This window comes from Schistosoma mansoni, chromosome W (genome assembly GCF_000237925.1).
Source record: "Schistosoma mansoni strain Puerto Rico chromosome W, complete genome".
Taxonomy (NCBI): Eukaryota; Metazoa; Platyhelminthes; class Trematoda; order Strigeidida; family Schistosomatidae; genus Schistosoma; species Schistosoma mansoni.
In genome coordinates this window covers 4,246,282-4,263,549 of record NC_031502.1, presented here as the reverse complement: position 1 = coordinate 4,263,549, position 17,268 = coordinate 4,246,282, and the positions used below count along the sequence as shown (strand labels likewise).

General features: G+C 33.0%; 1 protein-coding gene across 1 annotated transcript in view; it reads right to left on the bottom strand.

Moving 5' to 3' along the window:
- The window catches only part of Smp_017730 (200-kDa GPI-anchored surface glycoprotein), a 115,300-nt gene that overhangs the window by 38,953 nt on the left and 59,079 nt on the right, over positions 1-17,268 (bottom strand). Inside the window, exons 6-10 of the mRNA XM_018799968.1 lie at positions 12,656-12,763; positions 9,340-9,536; positions 7,812-8,016; positions 6,352-6,546; positions 3,645-3,860 (exon numbers count right to left, since the gene is read on the bottom strand). Of these exons, the coding sequence (XP_018653828.1) occupies positions 3,645-3,860; positions 6,352-6,546; positions 7,812-8,016; positions 9,340-9,536; positions 12,656-12,763 (921 nt within the window). The remainder of the gene's footprint in view (positions 1-3,644; positions 3,861-6,351; positions 6,547-7,811; positions 8,017-9,339; positions 9,537-12,655; positions 12,764-17,268) is intronic.

The following is a 17,268-nucleotide window of genomic DNA, read 5'->3' as shown; positions in this document are numbered from 1 at the left end:
CTGAATAGTATTTGGGCTCCATTCAACAACTTTCTTATAACTTATGTAAAGTATTTTTCGGACCCACATATAGATTTAGGTCCTAGATCTAGGGTTCATGTTAATTATCACTAGTCAGTAAGAAGCAATTACAATCACGAGGGAACTGATATCCCCCATGGGATTTTAAAACATAGTCAGTGACAAAAGCGACGATTTGTACAACCAGTTATTCTTAATCCTTTTTTCCTACAATAACATTTAAATTATAAAACCTAGTGATTAATCGAATCGAAAATTAATTTTATTCAGCAAATGAAATGTTCACAGGCAGTATTCACTAATGATTGGTCTCAATCAAAATAAAATTTAAAAGCAGAACATAGGTTAAGTTCTTTATCTTAAGAGTAGACTCTTTAGCAATATTCACGTATGACTTTCCGCTCGGTTCGAACTCGAGACTTTCAGGCCATTCGACAATTGCTTGGCAAACAGAGCCACTGAGTCGGAGTTCTAAAGCATAATTTCAACTTCAACTAGGGACATAATGCTACTGATGAAAATGACTTCACTGTGACATGTCTGAACTAAACTAGTCATAACCTTCACTAGAATTGTGTTCAATTACAAGTGGGATAGTAGGTTTACAATATTAGTGATTCCTATATTAAGAACAGCTATACCATTCTCTCTAATTTTCAATGTTACCTAGATTGAGAACAGTGTGTGACAAAATGAGACAAACAAATGCCCACAAAAATTCCCATTCAGCTAAATAGAATACCTGTACTTTAGGGTTTGCCAAGATAGACACACAATGAAAAAAATGTGTGATAAAAAAGTTAATACAGTTTGGTACAGTCTACACTAGTTTCTTAGTTTTTTTTCTCTACTTCAAAAACTGCCTAACCACTCCGCATCTTTATCCTTGTTTTTGGACAAACACAATGTTACCTCTTTAGACATAGTAATCAATATGTATTGCTTGTAATTGTTGTACTAGGGATGCAATGTAAACACCCTGCTATCATCTACTTATACACACATATCTATAGTCTACAATAATTTACTAATTATGTTAGAAATATGTGTATGTCTAGATTTTTCGTTATTTAAATAAATGAGTTTTAATGTTATCGTGGAAATCAGACTGCCGAAAAATGAAGCGATAACACCTTAACTTGATTTGTTATTATTCATCAGTCCACTGATAACTAACTTTCAATTAATGGGATGATGAAATAATTTGTGCTTGTTAGCGGTAGAATTCAAATGATCCCTCTATAGTTTATATGAATGAATATCTTTGAGGGACTTAAGAGTAAGTAGAAATCAGGGTAGGATTAAACTATACTGCCGAGACAATCAGAAGCTTTCGCGGGTTTTCAAGGTCACGGCGCTAAGTTCGGTACCTGATGCTTACGTACGGTCGGTTTACAGCGGATTTTAGGGAAGACGTGATAATTTAGCGTCTACAATAGAAGTGATCATAAGATTTTGGCGCGAAATTCAATTATCCATTTGGATAAATAGAGTTTTGGCATTATAGCTGATGTCAGTTCGTGATGAAAACCCTAAGTATAATTCCTAGCCTTAATCATGAACTGTAAATCATAATTTGAATTCTTCACACAGGTTTATAACCCTCATTTGGTCTTAGTTATTATGTTGATACTCTCAGAGTCACTCTAGCGTCGCTCAAAGGTTGTCCATAACTTATGGTCTCACCCATATATATATATATATATGATTCATTCACATCGCATTGATCCCTCCTTATTACGTCTCACTAATTTTTCACACATTTAGTCTTCCACTTGATCGAATTGTAATTGCACTATCATATCTCTCTCACCCTATCTGACCCATATTTATATTCTGATCACAGATCTTAAATTTTCACTTAACATATATACAGATTCAAGTTAACATTCTATATGAGTCATATCAACATTAACAATTTTATTCTATTTGATTTGACATTCCTAAATTTACATGCATTAAACTATGTACTTTGCCTTTAACCTGGCCAATTTTTCGGATTATTAATTTGGATATATAATTGTAGAACCTGAAGAGAATTTATCGAAAAGAATATTCTTCGTTCAAATATTAGTCTTTTAATATGATTGGGATTTTTAAACGATATATATATATGTCAGAATTGTATTGAATCTAGTGTCGAAAACAGGAAATTTCGAAAAAAATATTCATTTATACTTTTGTTAAAACTATCTTCACCATGGTTTATATCTAGTTATTTATTTATTTATCTATCTGTTTACAAATAAATTTTAATATTTATTTAATACTGTCAACTAAGTTTGAGTTTGTCCCCACTCTCTCCCTTAGATGAATGTCCTTGAAAATGGATACAAATCAAACTAGATTGACAAATTATTGAAGCTTAAAATAAAAAAAGGCCTCACCTTACTAGTTTAATGAAATTTTAAATCATATTTAGGACATTGCACATAAATGACAAGTTTAAAATGTGTAAATATTCAAATAAAGTACATTCAAATTTGTGATTATATGTGTAAGATATAATAATTTGAATGTGGCGGATGAAATAACTTATTAAACATAGAAGTAAGAAATTCGTTACATCTTCAAGAAAACGTCGACTATTGTTTAGTTTACCAACTAACATTGAATTCATTAAACCATTGGCAAGAATGATTAGATTTGAATTTTTTATACAATAGGTGGATTGTGGTCAGCAGTAAAACTCAGGACAAATATTTTATCCTATTTTGAGACTCGTCAGCTGATCGTATCAACATAGCACTGATGTCTTATACTGAGCTTTTAGCCTAGTGTAATTATTACTTCTAAAGTCAACATACTAGCTACTAAGCCACTGAGTCTAGATACTAACTACCTTATCAATAGTTATTTAAGATCAGTCTGTGGTGTAAAATATGAAATTCGAGAGCTACACAAACGGGCTCTGTACAGTCTGCTTCATGATCTGTCTAATAAAATTTCATTGGTTTAAATTTGAAGACAAGCAACTTAGCAAAAGTCAGTGAATTTCGTACAGCATAATCATGTTGATTTAAGTGGTCAATCTGAGAAACGCGTGAGCTAGGCTAATTAAGTTTTTGACAAGAGTTATAATGACTTCAAAGATGATACAGAGTCAAGATAACCATTAGTCATATGTTCTGATTAAAACTTCAAACGTATAAAGTTGTTTGTCTTTCCGTCTAATGATTCATTATGTGAATGATTTCTAATTAACTAAACTGTAAGAATATTATCTGCGAAAGCAATTCCAGTTAAAAGATTAAACAACAATCCATCCCAACCTCGAAGGTTATCTAGGGATGTTTTGAGCGATAGAAACATAAACATAACAAGTGTACTATCGTGAATAAGGAGAATTTCGAAATTGATCAGATCATGGATACGAAAAAATGATCACAGGTAAAATATATTTCTGATAGGTATAAAAAAAATATCTTCAGTCATAATCACAGTAGCGATTGAAAGAAAGTGAGCCAATCTCCTTAGCTTTCTTACGATCTACATAATCTACACCAGGAAACATTATGCTTTAAGATCGACAATACTGGTGAGACAATATCGACTTATCAATACCACTTAATTCTCACAAACATAATAACAATAATAAACAAAATACTAATCATATAACAAACCTTTAATATCTTCTTTAACTGTTTCCCCAAGTGATCCAGAAGTAACTAAATCAATACTAGAAGTTGATTCAACATTATCCTCAACCCCATCAGATTTCATGTATAATTTATAAACATCTGATGTAGATGGATTGTTTAACTTAAATTGAATTATTTGACCATGAATTGTACGTGTACATGTAATAATATCGTTATTATCTGTACTACATTGTCCGTCTACGAAAATCGATCAACATAAAAGAACAGATGGTGTGAAATAATGAGATTTTGAAAAACAACGAAAAACCGTTTGATATATATCCAAAAAATTTACATGATTATAAAGAGAATAAGTAAAATCAATTTTCTATAAGCAAATGGCTATTTGAATCTTCAAACTGTTGTTTTGGACTGCAATGGATCAATCCTTTTATGGTATGTGTGAACCTTGTGCGAATCGCTTTGATATTAACATTAAGTCAAAAGCATTGTGAGCAGAAATAGATTGTGGCTAGCAGCGGGATCCAGATTGTGAATTTTATCCTACTTATGACTCGTCGGTTGAATATACCTACATACCAGAGTTGGTATTCGTTCCGGGACTCCAACGCAGTACAGTTCGTCTCAAACTCCATCGCACTATTGACTTGGGTACTGAATCCAGATAGTCACTGGTTTGTGAAATGGGGTAAAGCTTAATTCATTTGTATTGGTTGGTTGAATCTTATCACTGAGCACACTCTTGTATAATTATAATTCTTATATACGTGTGTATTTAATGCATAGTTATTTTTAATAATATTATTTTGCGAACCTTTTAATGTGAAAAATGTCGTAGTTATTTACCTCACCTTTTTGTTCCCTTTTATTAATATCGTAATGACTTTTGAAGATGGAACTGAAAATAATTCATGTTGCTTAGTGAGTCTCAATGTTATAAACAAAGTCTGACTATAGATTTATTTCTGAATAACAGTACTAATGAACATCAATACTACGGTGATATGAGTATAGAGTCTCCAAAAAGATAGGGCATGTATGCTGGATTTCACCTCTTCTTATCTAAACAACTTATGAATTCTGTTTTATGTATTATTATTGATCATAGTTATTCATATTTTAGACCGGAAGAAATACTTCTCTTTATATTGTAATTGGTGTTTGAATTATTGAGAATCATGATCAAAACATGTGATCAATTTTATGCTTTACTTCATTAAAAATAACAGTAACGTATAGTTATTTCAATAAATATTTCATAGTTCCAATTAAATTTGTTTTCAGATGTACACATCTACAAATAAACTGTTACTGTCTTATTTTTGTTTGAAAGAATACTAGCGGGCAATCCAACATATAGCTTGTTAAATATCCACAATATCACTGATGCGTAACTACGTCATACGATCAACTTTCTTGATTCTACTGGTTATTCAGTTTTTGTTAGTTGCCTTGAGATTTGAATTCTTTTGGTTTGACTTTATAATAGATCATGACTTGAGAAGAATGATTAAATTCATGAAATTAAAATGACAAATAATATAATTAAAAATTTTGGATCTAAGGAAAGATAAAGAGTGAATGAATTTACACCACTGCGATCAATTCCGAGCTATGTCACTCTGCGTCTCCAACAATTAGGTTACAATAATTGAGCAGACTCCACAACCAAGTGGTAATAAACACTTACTGTAATAGACGCTACTCACAAGGATGTTTATAAATAGTTTGTAGCTGAGCGTGGTCAAAGTTGCAACAGTTGTGAAGACTTTCGGTGCATCGAATGCTCGGCGTTGGCAGAACATTTGGACAGTTCAGATGACAGAAAAACCCAAAGAGGCAAATGGACGACTGAAGGCTATGTATATGTATTATGTAAATACCTTGTAACTTCTCGCAATAAACATACCTGCCCTCTGCCTAATGTCATGTTTCACACCGCTAACGTTGATCATTCGCCAAAAGTTAATGACTTCATAGATTGATGTTATATTCGAGATTATCAATAGATTTTAGCCTGATTAATACACAAAATTGTTTCATAATAAATATATTTCAACAACTAAGATTAAGCTCAAATTTCCTTTCAAATTTTCATTAAACAAATAATATGATCGATAATTTTCGAGTGGTTTTTTCACTAATGTATCGAGATATTACAATCATGTCTCAGAATACATCGTATTGAATATATCATTTTTCATTGAATTACAAATTAAAACTTTGTTGTAAATACATTTTATTTAACAGTAAAATACATGAAAATCAATGATTCGTAAAGGCTGTTCTATTCAAAGTTAATTTGCGATTTTTCACTGACTGACATTAGCTGGGTTGTCTGAATTCTGGTGTAGATGTTTAACTATCATCAAGCTCTAATTGAAAGACGTGAAATTATTTATTTCCGTTTCAAGAACAATCTTTACTGAAATTAACATCTTTATAACAATTGTTCATTCTTTTGCGACTGATTGTTATATGAGTTCATAAAGTTTTATTGAGAAGACTAGTGACCAGTTTGCGTAGTTAGACTATGTTTAGATTAAGGCAAGTATCACTGATGTTGTTAAAACTATCGTTATGCAGTGTATCAGTCATATACAATAAATGAAGGTTGTGGATGAACATGATGTCTAAAAATTCCAGATTACAGTAAAACATAATGAACCAGTACTACAAAAGTTTATATATATATATATATATAATATTATCAGAGTTATGTACGAACCTTTAAGTTGAACACTGGCAACAACTTCATCTTCGCTCTCACTAGGGGAGCAACCAGATCGTTGTAGGGTTAATATCTTCAATTGACTATCAACATTATTTTCATCTAATTGATGATAAGCTCTAATATCTAATAAATGTGAATCTCTTTGCCAAACCCATGCACGAATTGTATTCACTCCACTTGATGTAATGACTAAAATTAAAATTGTTAGTAATTAATTAATTGACTGATTGGATTAAAAAAATATTTTTATTATATTATAGTTAACAATAAAAAGAATGACCTTGGTTTGATGACCAATTAAAATGAAGACGCACCGGATAGATTTGTTTTGTCCTAATATGGAACTTCTCAGCAGTGGATATTCATGGCTCAAGAGTCTTTTGTCTCGCGCACAAGCGTTTAATCTCTAGACAACTGTGCCGAAATTTAATGGGCAAAATGTTAAAGTTTAATCCACTTATTGAATCGCTCAATCATCTTCAAATGCCATCGGTGGGTAACTGTCTCACAATCAACATGGTTCAACTTCACTAGCCACTGCGATAATTTCATTCACTTAAATAATATGATCGGAGCGCACATTGTTTTTATACAATCAATTCAGGCCGAAGTTATGCGTCATATTACCTATGTTCAATAAGTATATTCTGTTTGAAACTTTCAGTCAATGTTTCGTTCATTCAGCATAAGAACACTGTAGATTACAGTGTGTGTAAATTTCACCAAATATTTAAAGTAAATGGGTTGAAGATATCTCTCAAGCATCCTTCATATGCAATGTAGTACAGCCTAATGTACTGGATTATAAACACACATGTAGTGAAAGTTAGGGTTCGAAATCAAAATCGCTAAAGCAAACTTCACTTACTCAACAAACGAAGGAGAAAATTACCAATAACGCTGGACATGCATGGATATTATAAAAACATTGTGGATAATCTGCAGTCGAAATTGGTATTTATAAATTTTGTCACCTGTTATGATGTGCGTTGGCCGATACTGAGACTAACTTTCTATACACAAGCCCATAAATTATTTCTGAATGAGAAAGCTAAGAGTGAAAGGTGACGTATATTGAACTTAGATGCTTCAGATGTATAAGCACAATCTCCGCAAATCCACCTGTACTAATGTTCGATAATCACAAGAGTCAGTCATTGACTGAATATAGATACTCAAAGGTAACATCTCAAGACTGTAAGTAGTGATGTAGGTAATCGATATGTGTTTGAATGCCATGATGGGAGTAACAGTTCTCTTCTAAGATTGTAGATTCCGTCTAGCTGATGGATGACCAACGGAATGAAATATAAACTCCATATTTTCTGTTGACTGAATCGAACAATTTAACATCAGTATCAAGTATGAATGCATGTACGTGTGCAGGTTTCGGGCGAGTAGGAGAGTAAAGTGTATGATAACATTACGAGAAAAATTACTCATCCACAACTTACTCAATGCCCGAAAAATATCTCTAATCACAGATGGGGATTTTGTAGCTGATAAAGCTTTTGGCATACTCCATGTAACTGTAATCACACTATCATCGACAGAATCTGGCCAAACATCTTGTAATTCATATTTATAAACCGGTATAGACCATAAGTCAGAACCAACATTAATGCCTGGAAACGCTTGTACACTTATCTCTTCTATATTCTACAAAAAACAGAACAACAAATTGGTACATATAATCCACTTGTGTTTATTGAAATTAGTCATATGATTTGAATTATATTCTTTGTATATCGCAAAGTCCCACTGTTTCACAAATACCTAGGTCACACAAAACAAATATTTAACAGGTTGGTAGTTTCATTATCTCAGCTACAATTCTTTACTTCAAGTAGAATACTTTATTAATCTTATTTTTGAAATTTCTAAGCTACAAATCAACAGTCATCTGGTTTATAGTTCTGAATATCTTATCAGGATACTTCCTATATATATTCAACTACATAGGATGTCTAGATAAACAATTGATAAGCTCTTCAAAATGGAATTAGAGAACGTTTAATGAGTCCGAATTCATAAGCATACATAAGTAGAGTAGAGTGTGAAATCTTATTATACCAATTAAGTAGACAAACGAACGAGGCTTAGATCATGATAGTACGGTGATGATAAACAAATCAACCATGATGTTTATCTCCCTATTTTGAACTAGAACAAAACCGTTGTTTAACTATGCGATATCTGATTGACTTGCACAAAGGATTATGTATAATTGAGGGCAGAAAATGACGATTGAATGAGGTGAAAATGAACAAGATGAATACTATTTCGCTAAAGTTTATGCTAATATAAGAAGTCAGTTCAAAAGACTCATTTTTTGACCGTTCAATGCTGACGTCAGAAAAAAACAAGTCTACTTGTGATACACTGCATAACAACATCGTCTAAAGGTATTACACGGAAATGAAATCAGAAAAAAAAGAATATATTGATAATGCAGAGATATGTATATTCGGAAACAACACTGAAATCATTACTATCTACGAGTGAACCAGGAAGGACCGTAGAAACAGACCAAAAAGTAAACCGCGAAATGCAGAACAATTCACAATGATTATACTCAGAAAGTTTGCTATCGAAAGACTACTGCCTTCATATCTGATATAAAGAAGTACTATCAATGTGTGAATATGAGGGATGACTTTCATTTATACAGATAAGTGCCTTTATAGGCTCTTGTACTATAATTATTTAGTCGACCATATTGCAAAAAGTATACGCTAACCATGTTGTAGTTATTTGATCTCGGTTAGAGCGACATTTTCTATATATATATATAGAATTTATTACTAATACTCATTCATTCTTATCATTCAGCAGCATTAAAACGTCCAAAAAACATGCACTTCTAAAGATTATTTCAAAAGTTCCTCTATGTCATCAACCTCCCGCTTGACCCATTTTCTATATTTCATAACTTCACTACAAAAACTTTCCAACAAACATATCAGAAATAATGATTCTTACTGCATTTGTTCTACTTCCTGCTTGTCCACCTTCCACAAATACCACACCAATTTGTACATCGTTTAATAGGCTGTAACCAATAATGTTGAGTTTGAAGTAGCTTTCATGTTCATTCTCTGGTAATTCAATGAATCCTACATGTGATTCAATTGTTTGGTCAGCAAATATTGTTGTATAATTTGTTTGAAATATGAAATCTGGAATTTTTTTGAAAAACAGGCAAAGTAAAGAAAAGGAGAAATAGCATATGCAATTATTTATCTAGTAATTTCATCAAATGGTACGTATATGTCTGTGTTTGAATGAAATGATTTTGAAGGAGTAAATCAAAGAATTGAGAATGTTTGTCAATGTAACGGAATTTATAAGATGACTGTAGGTAGTCGGCACGATGTCCCTAGTTAACTTACGTTTGGTGCTAGTATGACCGTATCAACAATGTGTACTCGCAATCTTAAGGCAAATGGTACTCATTGTGGTAATTGAAGCCGTGTTACTATCTTTGCAACCTGTGAAATTACCATACAGAAAAGAAAGCCAAGACTGACCTCCTAAATTATTCACCACTGATTGGCTGTTGGTGTACTGACCAATGTCAAGTTCGTTTAGTCCTTCACTGATGATCGAATCCAGTCGATTTACATCCGAAACCAAAGCTTTTTGTTTGCTATTTTCGACTACCTGACATAAAAATATTTTGCATGTAATTTCACACAGACTTTGTTGATACAACAGGTACCAACACCATACATACTACTACAACTAGTTGCTCAATTACATTTTGAGTAAATGTAAGTATAAAGTTGTAGAGATTTTTGAGTTTCATTGAAATCATGAACCTATCAATGTTAGGCCACCATTAAAAAATCTGAGGTCACTGAACGTCCATTTCGTTCCAGTACGGGGTTATTCAGTAGTGTACATCCACATCCACCACCATAAACGCGAAAATCAATCCCAGGACCTTTAGTCTCGTGTGCGAACGCATAACCCTAGCATTGATCGGTCCATGATTTCAATGAAACGCAACAACCTTCTTAACTCTATACTTACAATAATCGTGTGCTCACTAGTGACGAGCTTCGAAAGGAGATTTCTGGAGTTCTAGCGTGAAGCTGTGGTCATTGAAGTTATTCCGTGTCGGGTGTAAAGCAGTTACCACCGAAAACAATGGATGATGGTTGCGCAATATGATGGATTGATTGAAATTAGACATCAACACTGTTGGATGCCAGCTCAGTGGTCTAGAGGTTAAGCGTTCTTGCACACGACTGAAGGTCCTGGGTTCGACTCCCGGATGAGTTGTCGTAGATGAGCACTACCGATTAGTCCCATACTTGGAGTGAACGGGCGTCCAGTACCTTCAGATCTTTAAATGGTGGTCTAACATCGATGAGTAATTGTTTAAAGGAAATTTTAGCAATAGCTTTTCAATATTTAAGACTAAAGAATTTATGAAACGAAATAAAGTAAAAACTGTTCATGAAAAAACTCATTTTTGGACAAGTCTTTATTGCCTTGAACTGTTTTGTTTTTTAAAAATAAATCTTCACTTAGACATATTGATCCAATTATTTACAGAGTTTAGCTTCTCCTATGAAAAGGTGTCTGCCTCACTTAGTCTAGATGGTATATGCATTGGATAGATACAATGGAGTGAACAAAGAGTTAAATGGAAGCCCTCCTAATGTATGTATGTATGTATGTATGTTTGTATGTATGTTTGTATGTTTGTATGTATGTATGTATGTATGTGTGTATGTATGTATGTATGTAGGTAGGTAGGTAGGTAGGTGGGTATGACCAGGGATACAAAGAGTAGAAATGAGAAAATAAGGCGTAGTATAGAACACTATAGATTATAACATACGATCAGATGATGCATTTATTTATCTGAATGAATAATTTTTTATGTTTCAAAAGCAATTATAATAATTTAATGTTATATCCATAATACATTCTGAGTTTTCCTGACATCTAATGTAATGAGTATATGTACATATATACTTAAGCTAATATGATGATTACTGCTATAACTTTAATTACTAATAGTAGTCAGTGGTAGTATTGTTATAACTAAGATCCGATAACTTAATTACAAGTGATTATAGTTTTGATAACGAAAAAAATAGATTATTCGAGTAAAGCGTATGGTTATTACTGATTATCATCAATAAATCTTTGTCTACACTCAACTGGTTTTGACTTTTATAAAGAAGAGAGTAAAAAAACATGTAAAATGGGATGGGTTATTGAATCGAGACAATTGGTTTGTTTATCAATATTCATAAAGATGACTATATCAGAGATAAACGATAAGAATTTTGTTAACAGTTTATATATATATATATATATATATATATATATATATACTAGAACCTTGACATGGTGGTCAAGATTGGATACTTTGATAACTCGATCGAGCTATGTTGGTTGGAAAACTCATTTCTTTAAGACCTACCATTCCAGATAGGTTGACCGGTTAGTGACCTGATTGAAAACAGTGAATGAACGTTGGAACGTGAATTTTTGATATCAACTTTTTTGTGGTGGTACGGCTGAAAGATACTTTGCTCAGATAACCGGCATGTGTAACGATCAGTAGAAATACATTTGTATAGAGCTCAAGCCGTTTACAATCATAATGAATCTATTGCAACCATAGAATAAAAATTTTAGTGTTAAAAATATCAAATGCCTAACTCTGTGTCTGTAAATTATATATAACAAGCGAATTAACACTAACCCCGAATTCATACCCTAAACCACTAAGTCCGAAACAAACCCTAACTTGATGGTGCAACATCTTATGGACTAACTAATCATATAGTGTCTATTTTACGTTTGAATAAAATCCACTTACAAATATAGCTGCAGAGCGCTTGTACATTATAGCTGATACCGGTTCGTGATGAAAATCATGACTCTAATTCTAACAAGGAACAATGTGGGGACCATTAAAAATCTGTTTGGACCCTTTTAAGGGTTTGAGAAGACGGACAATCTCTATCAAATTTCATTGTTTTTAGGGTCTACCAGCACGGTAGCCTGTAGAAGACATCAATAGACTTACTAATTGTTCAAAATCTGGTTACTTTTTTCGACATCATTACTTTCTTTTCCATGAACTATTAATATACAAAAGCTGTTTCGTGATTCACTAAAAAATTACTGGAACTTTGTCGCGGTTGTTTTAATTTTGTCCCCATAGCTAAACTATTACCGCACAATAAATACAAGTATCATGTAAGCATTAAACAATACATCATTTATCTGTTTTTAATGAGTACTAGTAATTAAAAACACATTTTCTTACCTTGATCGAAATCTGTTGGTTTAAGATTTGTAGATAGCGAGAAAAGTTGTGATTTCTTATTGTCAGTAGCTTGGCAACTACACTCATACTGACTGTAATACTGATGGGCTGGAAATAGAGTTAAAAAGAAAAACTTGAAAAGATTACTAGAAAAGCTCAATCTTTTAGGAATAATCAGAATAATCTCATAAAAAAGTTTGAGAAGTTGTAATTATATCACTAGACGTCGAAGCAGTGGTTAAGAACTAGCTATGATATATAGAGATCTTGTGTTCGACTATTGGGGACATCATAAGGGCCCATTGCAGTGGAAGTCCCATTCTAGAATGGAACAGCTGCCAGTGCTCCCTGATTTCAGTGAAAGAGCAACTAAGGTCAACCTATGAAGAATGGAACCTATGGTAATAATAATAATAATAGGTGAGTTCCTAAGATAAGAATTACCTACATTTAATTTTTTCTCACATACATATGCGCAACAATCATCATCATTTCCATATGCATAATGTGTACTGCGACGATTCTGCATCACTTTATACCCTGCTAATGCAACTCCATGTTGTTCATACTCATATAACAGATTTCAATACCAATTTTTAATGGGTGTATGTAACAATAAGATAATATTATAGTTGAAATCATGAGTCAATTGAAGTTAGACCATCATGGAAAACCTGGAAGCACTCGACAGGCCGTTTCTTCCTATTGTGGGACTCTTCGGCTGTGCTCATCTCCGCGTACTCCTTTTTGATGATAATCATATGCTCACTAGTGACTGGTTTCACGAGATATTTCCTGGAGTTTTAGTGAGAAGCAGTGACCAGTGGAGTACAACCAGGTCTGTTGTGAGATATCAACTCAGTGAAGGCAAAAGTGGAATGTTGCTCAATTTCGTGGATTGGTTGAAGTTAGACATTAACACCGTTGGATGCCGACTCAGTGGTCTAGTGGTTAAGCGATCGCGCGCGAGACTGATAGGTCCTAGGTTCGAATCTCGCGAGGCAGGATCGTGGATTCGCACTGCTGAAGAGTCCCACAATGGAACGAATCAGCCGTCCAGTGCTTCCAGGTTTTCCATGGTGCTCTAGCTTCAGTTGTTTCATGATTTCAACTATAAATTTACTAAAATCTCCACAAACCACCTCCTGATAATAAAATAATAATAGTAATATACCGACTGGTAATTTGAAAAACTTCAGTACAGAAATTACAAAACGCTATGAAGCTTAGTCTTCTACACACAAACACATTCGCACATAAATAAAGGATAAAACAAGTGGAAATAAAAAAGCGAACACATTCGGAGGTGTATGACCTGTATCTATATATGCCGGGACGAAGGGAGTGGTTTACTTTTTATACAACTCAAGTAGTATACACGGAAAAACGAAACTGAAATGAATACGAAAAATGTATCTCGAATAGTATATTCTCTAGAATTATTCTTGTTTCTCAGCAAAACAAATAAATACTTGGAAGAACAATTGAATTGATAGACAATTCCAATTCAATAAGCAGAGTATGAATAAATCGCATTATTACTTTAGTAAATAAATTTGTAAACACTTGATCAGTAAAATCTAATATTCATAGATATTAACAGAGAATAGTTTTCTTTTGTTTGGGGATTGTATTTTCTTATTGTTTTTAATGTTAAGGATTATACTCAGTCAGTCTTTATTGATATATTTGTAAGTATGAGCAGATTATCTCGATAATCTTATCAAGCCACACGTATTGAAGTAAACTTGAATAGTGGTTGGTAGTGGGATACAGAGCACGCGTTTCGCCCCATTTGGAATGTTAACTGGTTGTTACATTTCAGCATTGATATTCACAAGGTGACTTGAACCCAATACCTTGCGTTTCAAATCCTAAAGCATTATCCACTGAGCTACTGTGTACAGATAAATATTAGTTTGGAAAACAGATATAAATTTTATTTGTAGGGTTTCTGTTTTTTTTGGTTGTCGATTTTCATTGCCACTGAAAAAATCAGTGGCCATGTGGACCCAGTAACTAAGTGAAAAACGCGTTGTGCATGGTTGAGGAGAAAAGTATTAGTTTTGATATCTAGTTTGAAAATCAGCATTAGGATGCAGTTAGATCTACCTAATGAGTTTTAATTAAAAATAAAATATGGTCCTTAAATCCCACGCTAGCCAATATTTAACTTTATCGGGAATAACTTTCGCCTTAAAGTTCCTTTACTTTTCTAAGGTGGTGCACAAGACCTGTAACCCAATTCAGAAAGAAGCTTTGGGAAATATTATGTCATCTTTTGAACTGGATGATTTCATTTTTCCACAACAATTTAATGACAACATCTGAGTAAGTTTTATTTCAGTAAACAATATCTTGAAATAAAAGAACGGATCTTTTACATTATCATATAAATTATGATATTATTGATACGATTCAACTGCTCTCTACCTAGTTATTGTTCAGTCTGATATGCTAGGCCAACTCAACACATCGGTTCATGGCCAAATAATAAGTGAAAGATGATGGTGGGAGCAAGCTACTGGGCCAGGTTTGGCTTAAATTGAAAAAAGCAACAGATATGCGCTAATAGTTGAAAATATGGTTTGGCATAGCGAATAAAATACTTGATTTTTCTACTCAAACAGTTGATTTGGGGACACATAAAGGAAGTATATACATCAGTGACAGTCTTGGACGATTACAGAACATAAAAAATTTCTGTAAGTAGTGATTTAGTATGAACTAACGAAAAAAGGAAAGTAAAGGATGGATCGGAGGGACTTTAATCGATTACTATCAATATTTATTTCCGTTTTAATACGTTTATAATAATAAAAGTCTTAACACAGAAATAGCAGTAAGGATGGACTTCTTTTAAAAAGTCAAATAGTATAAAGTAATCGAAAATGAATACAAAACAGATGAAAATGCAAAAGCGAAGTGAGAATGAGGGATAAATTGTAATTAGGTGAAAATAAAAGGGGGATACCAAGTTTGGTTGATAGAGGTTTTCGGAGTTTGGTTTAATTTGTGGGTTGTACAAGATTTATCTAAGTAGGAGTAAGAGTGGGAAACAGGAAGTACCAGAGGGCCGTTTAGTTCTTGGTTGAGACTCTCTAATAGAGCAAGCTCATAATACCACGAGAGTCAGAGTTCAGGACCCTCAAGTTTCTCAAAGAATGCTTCTTGGTGGGATCGAGGCTGAACGCCGCTGAAGAGACTTTTATAGCCCAAGTTTGACTTGAATCAAATTATATATTCCACACTTAATTTCATACATATTCATTGACTTAAACTCGTGTGTAATAACGTGAACTCAAAAAGCTAAAATATAAATTTTGTGGAAGATACATATATTCGAAGTATCTATATATGGCCAGACAAACGATGAATATAGTAGGAAAAATATAGAAATTTGACTTTGGCTATGATTACTGAACTAAAATGAAATTCAGCCTAAGTGGTCAAACAGCAGCGTATAAGATATATAAACAGATACATACTAACACATGTGCACATGTAATCTGGGAAAAATGACAATCTATACGGGTGAAATAATTACGCCCACAAACATATGTAAAATAGACTTACAATGATAATTTTTAGGAAATTTACTTGAACAAAGGGTCACAAAATACTTAATAGGATTCCTATGAAATATTTTCTTAGTCCAACTAAAATAGTTGCGATAAGAATTCATACAATTCCCATACTGGAATAAAGCAATTCCTCAATGTCTCTCGAATTTCAGTGGTACCCGAAACAAGATCAATCTGCGAAGAATACGACCTACAATAGGTGTTACTTGTGCTGGTTATCATTGAACATTAAGAGAATAAACAAAAACATTGACAACAAATTACTCATAATACGAAGTTCATTTTCTTTAGAAAGAATGACAATATATCTAGTTGAACCAATAAACATTCATAAAGCGATACATGGTACAGTCTAATGCAATGAGCCCGACTCCGCAGTCTACTTCGATGGACAGCGTTTGCTGATGTAGGAGTGTCGGCTGAAAGAAAGCAAAGGGTGACCAGAATTAAGACGTGGCATCGATTTATGAAATGATTGGGTATTGCTTTAAGCTAAGTTAGACGGTCCAAACTAATTGTTTGGAATTATTAGAATTGTCGTGACACAGTCGAAGATATTTAGTAAAATGGCTCAAAAATCGGATACAAAGATCCACATGCATTTACTTTTATTATTTGTCACTAAATCTTGAGTTTTAAAATTATCATATATTCTATTACTCCAAAAATGCATTTTTCTTTTCGAATTATATTAACTTTGTTTAACGATTTCTACTACCACTAAAACTGTTAATATCTGTATACTAGTCTGAAATTTATCTTGATAATTTTTATATTGCTAAATATTAATGTACATTCATGCCAGTTTATCGTACTGCTTGTGACCGACTGACTGGATGACCAGTGGAATAGAAACAGTATAAACTAATTTCCACTTTGGTATGTTGAATAGTTTAAATTTGTATATGAAGTACCTGTGGAGAAAATAAATGACAGCAAAAAACACGCAAATACTAATTAAACAATGTCAATTTTATCATGCTTTCTGTCAAAACGTTTACATTTTTTAAGCTTATTCTAATCAAATTT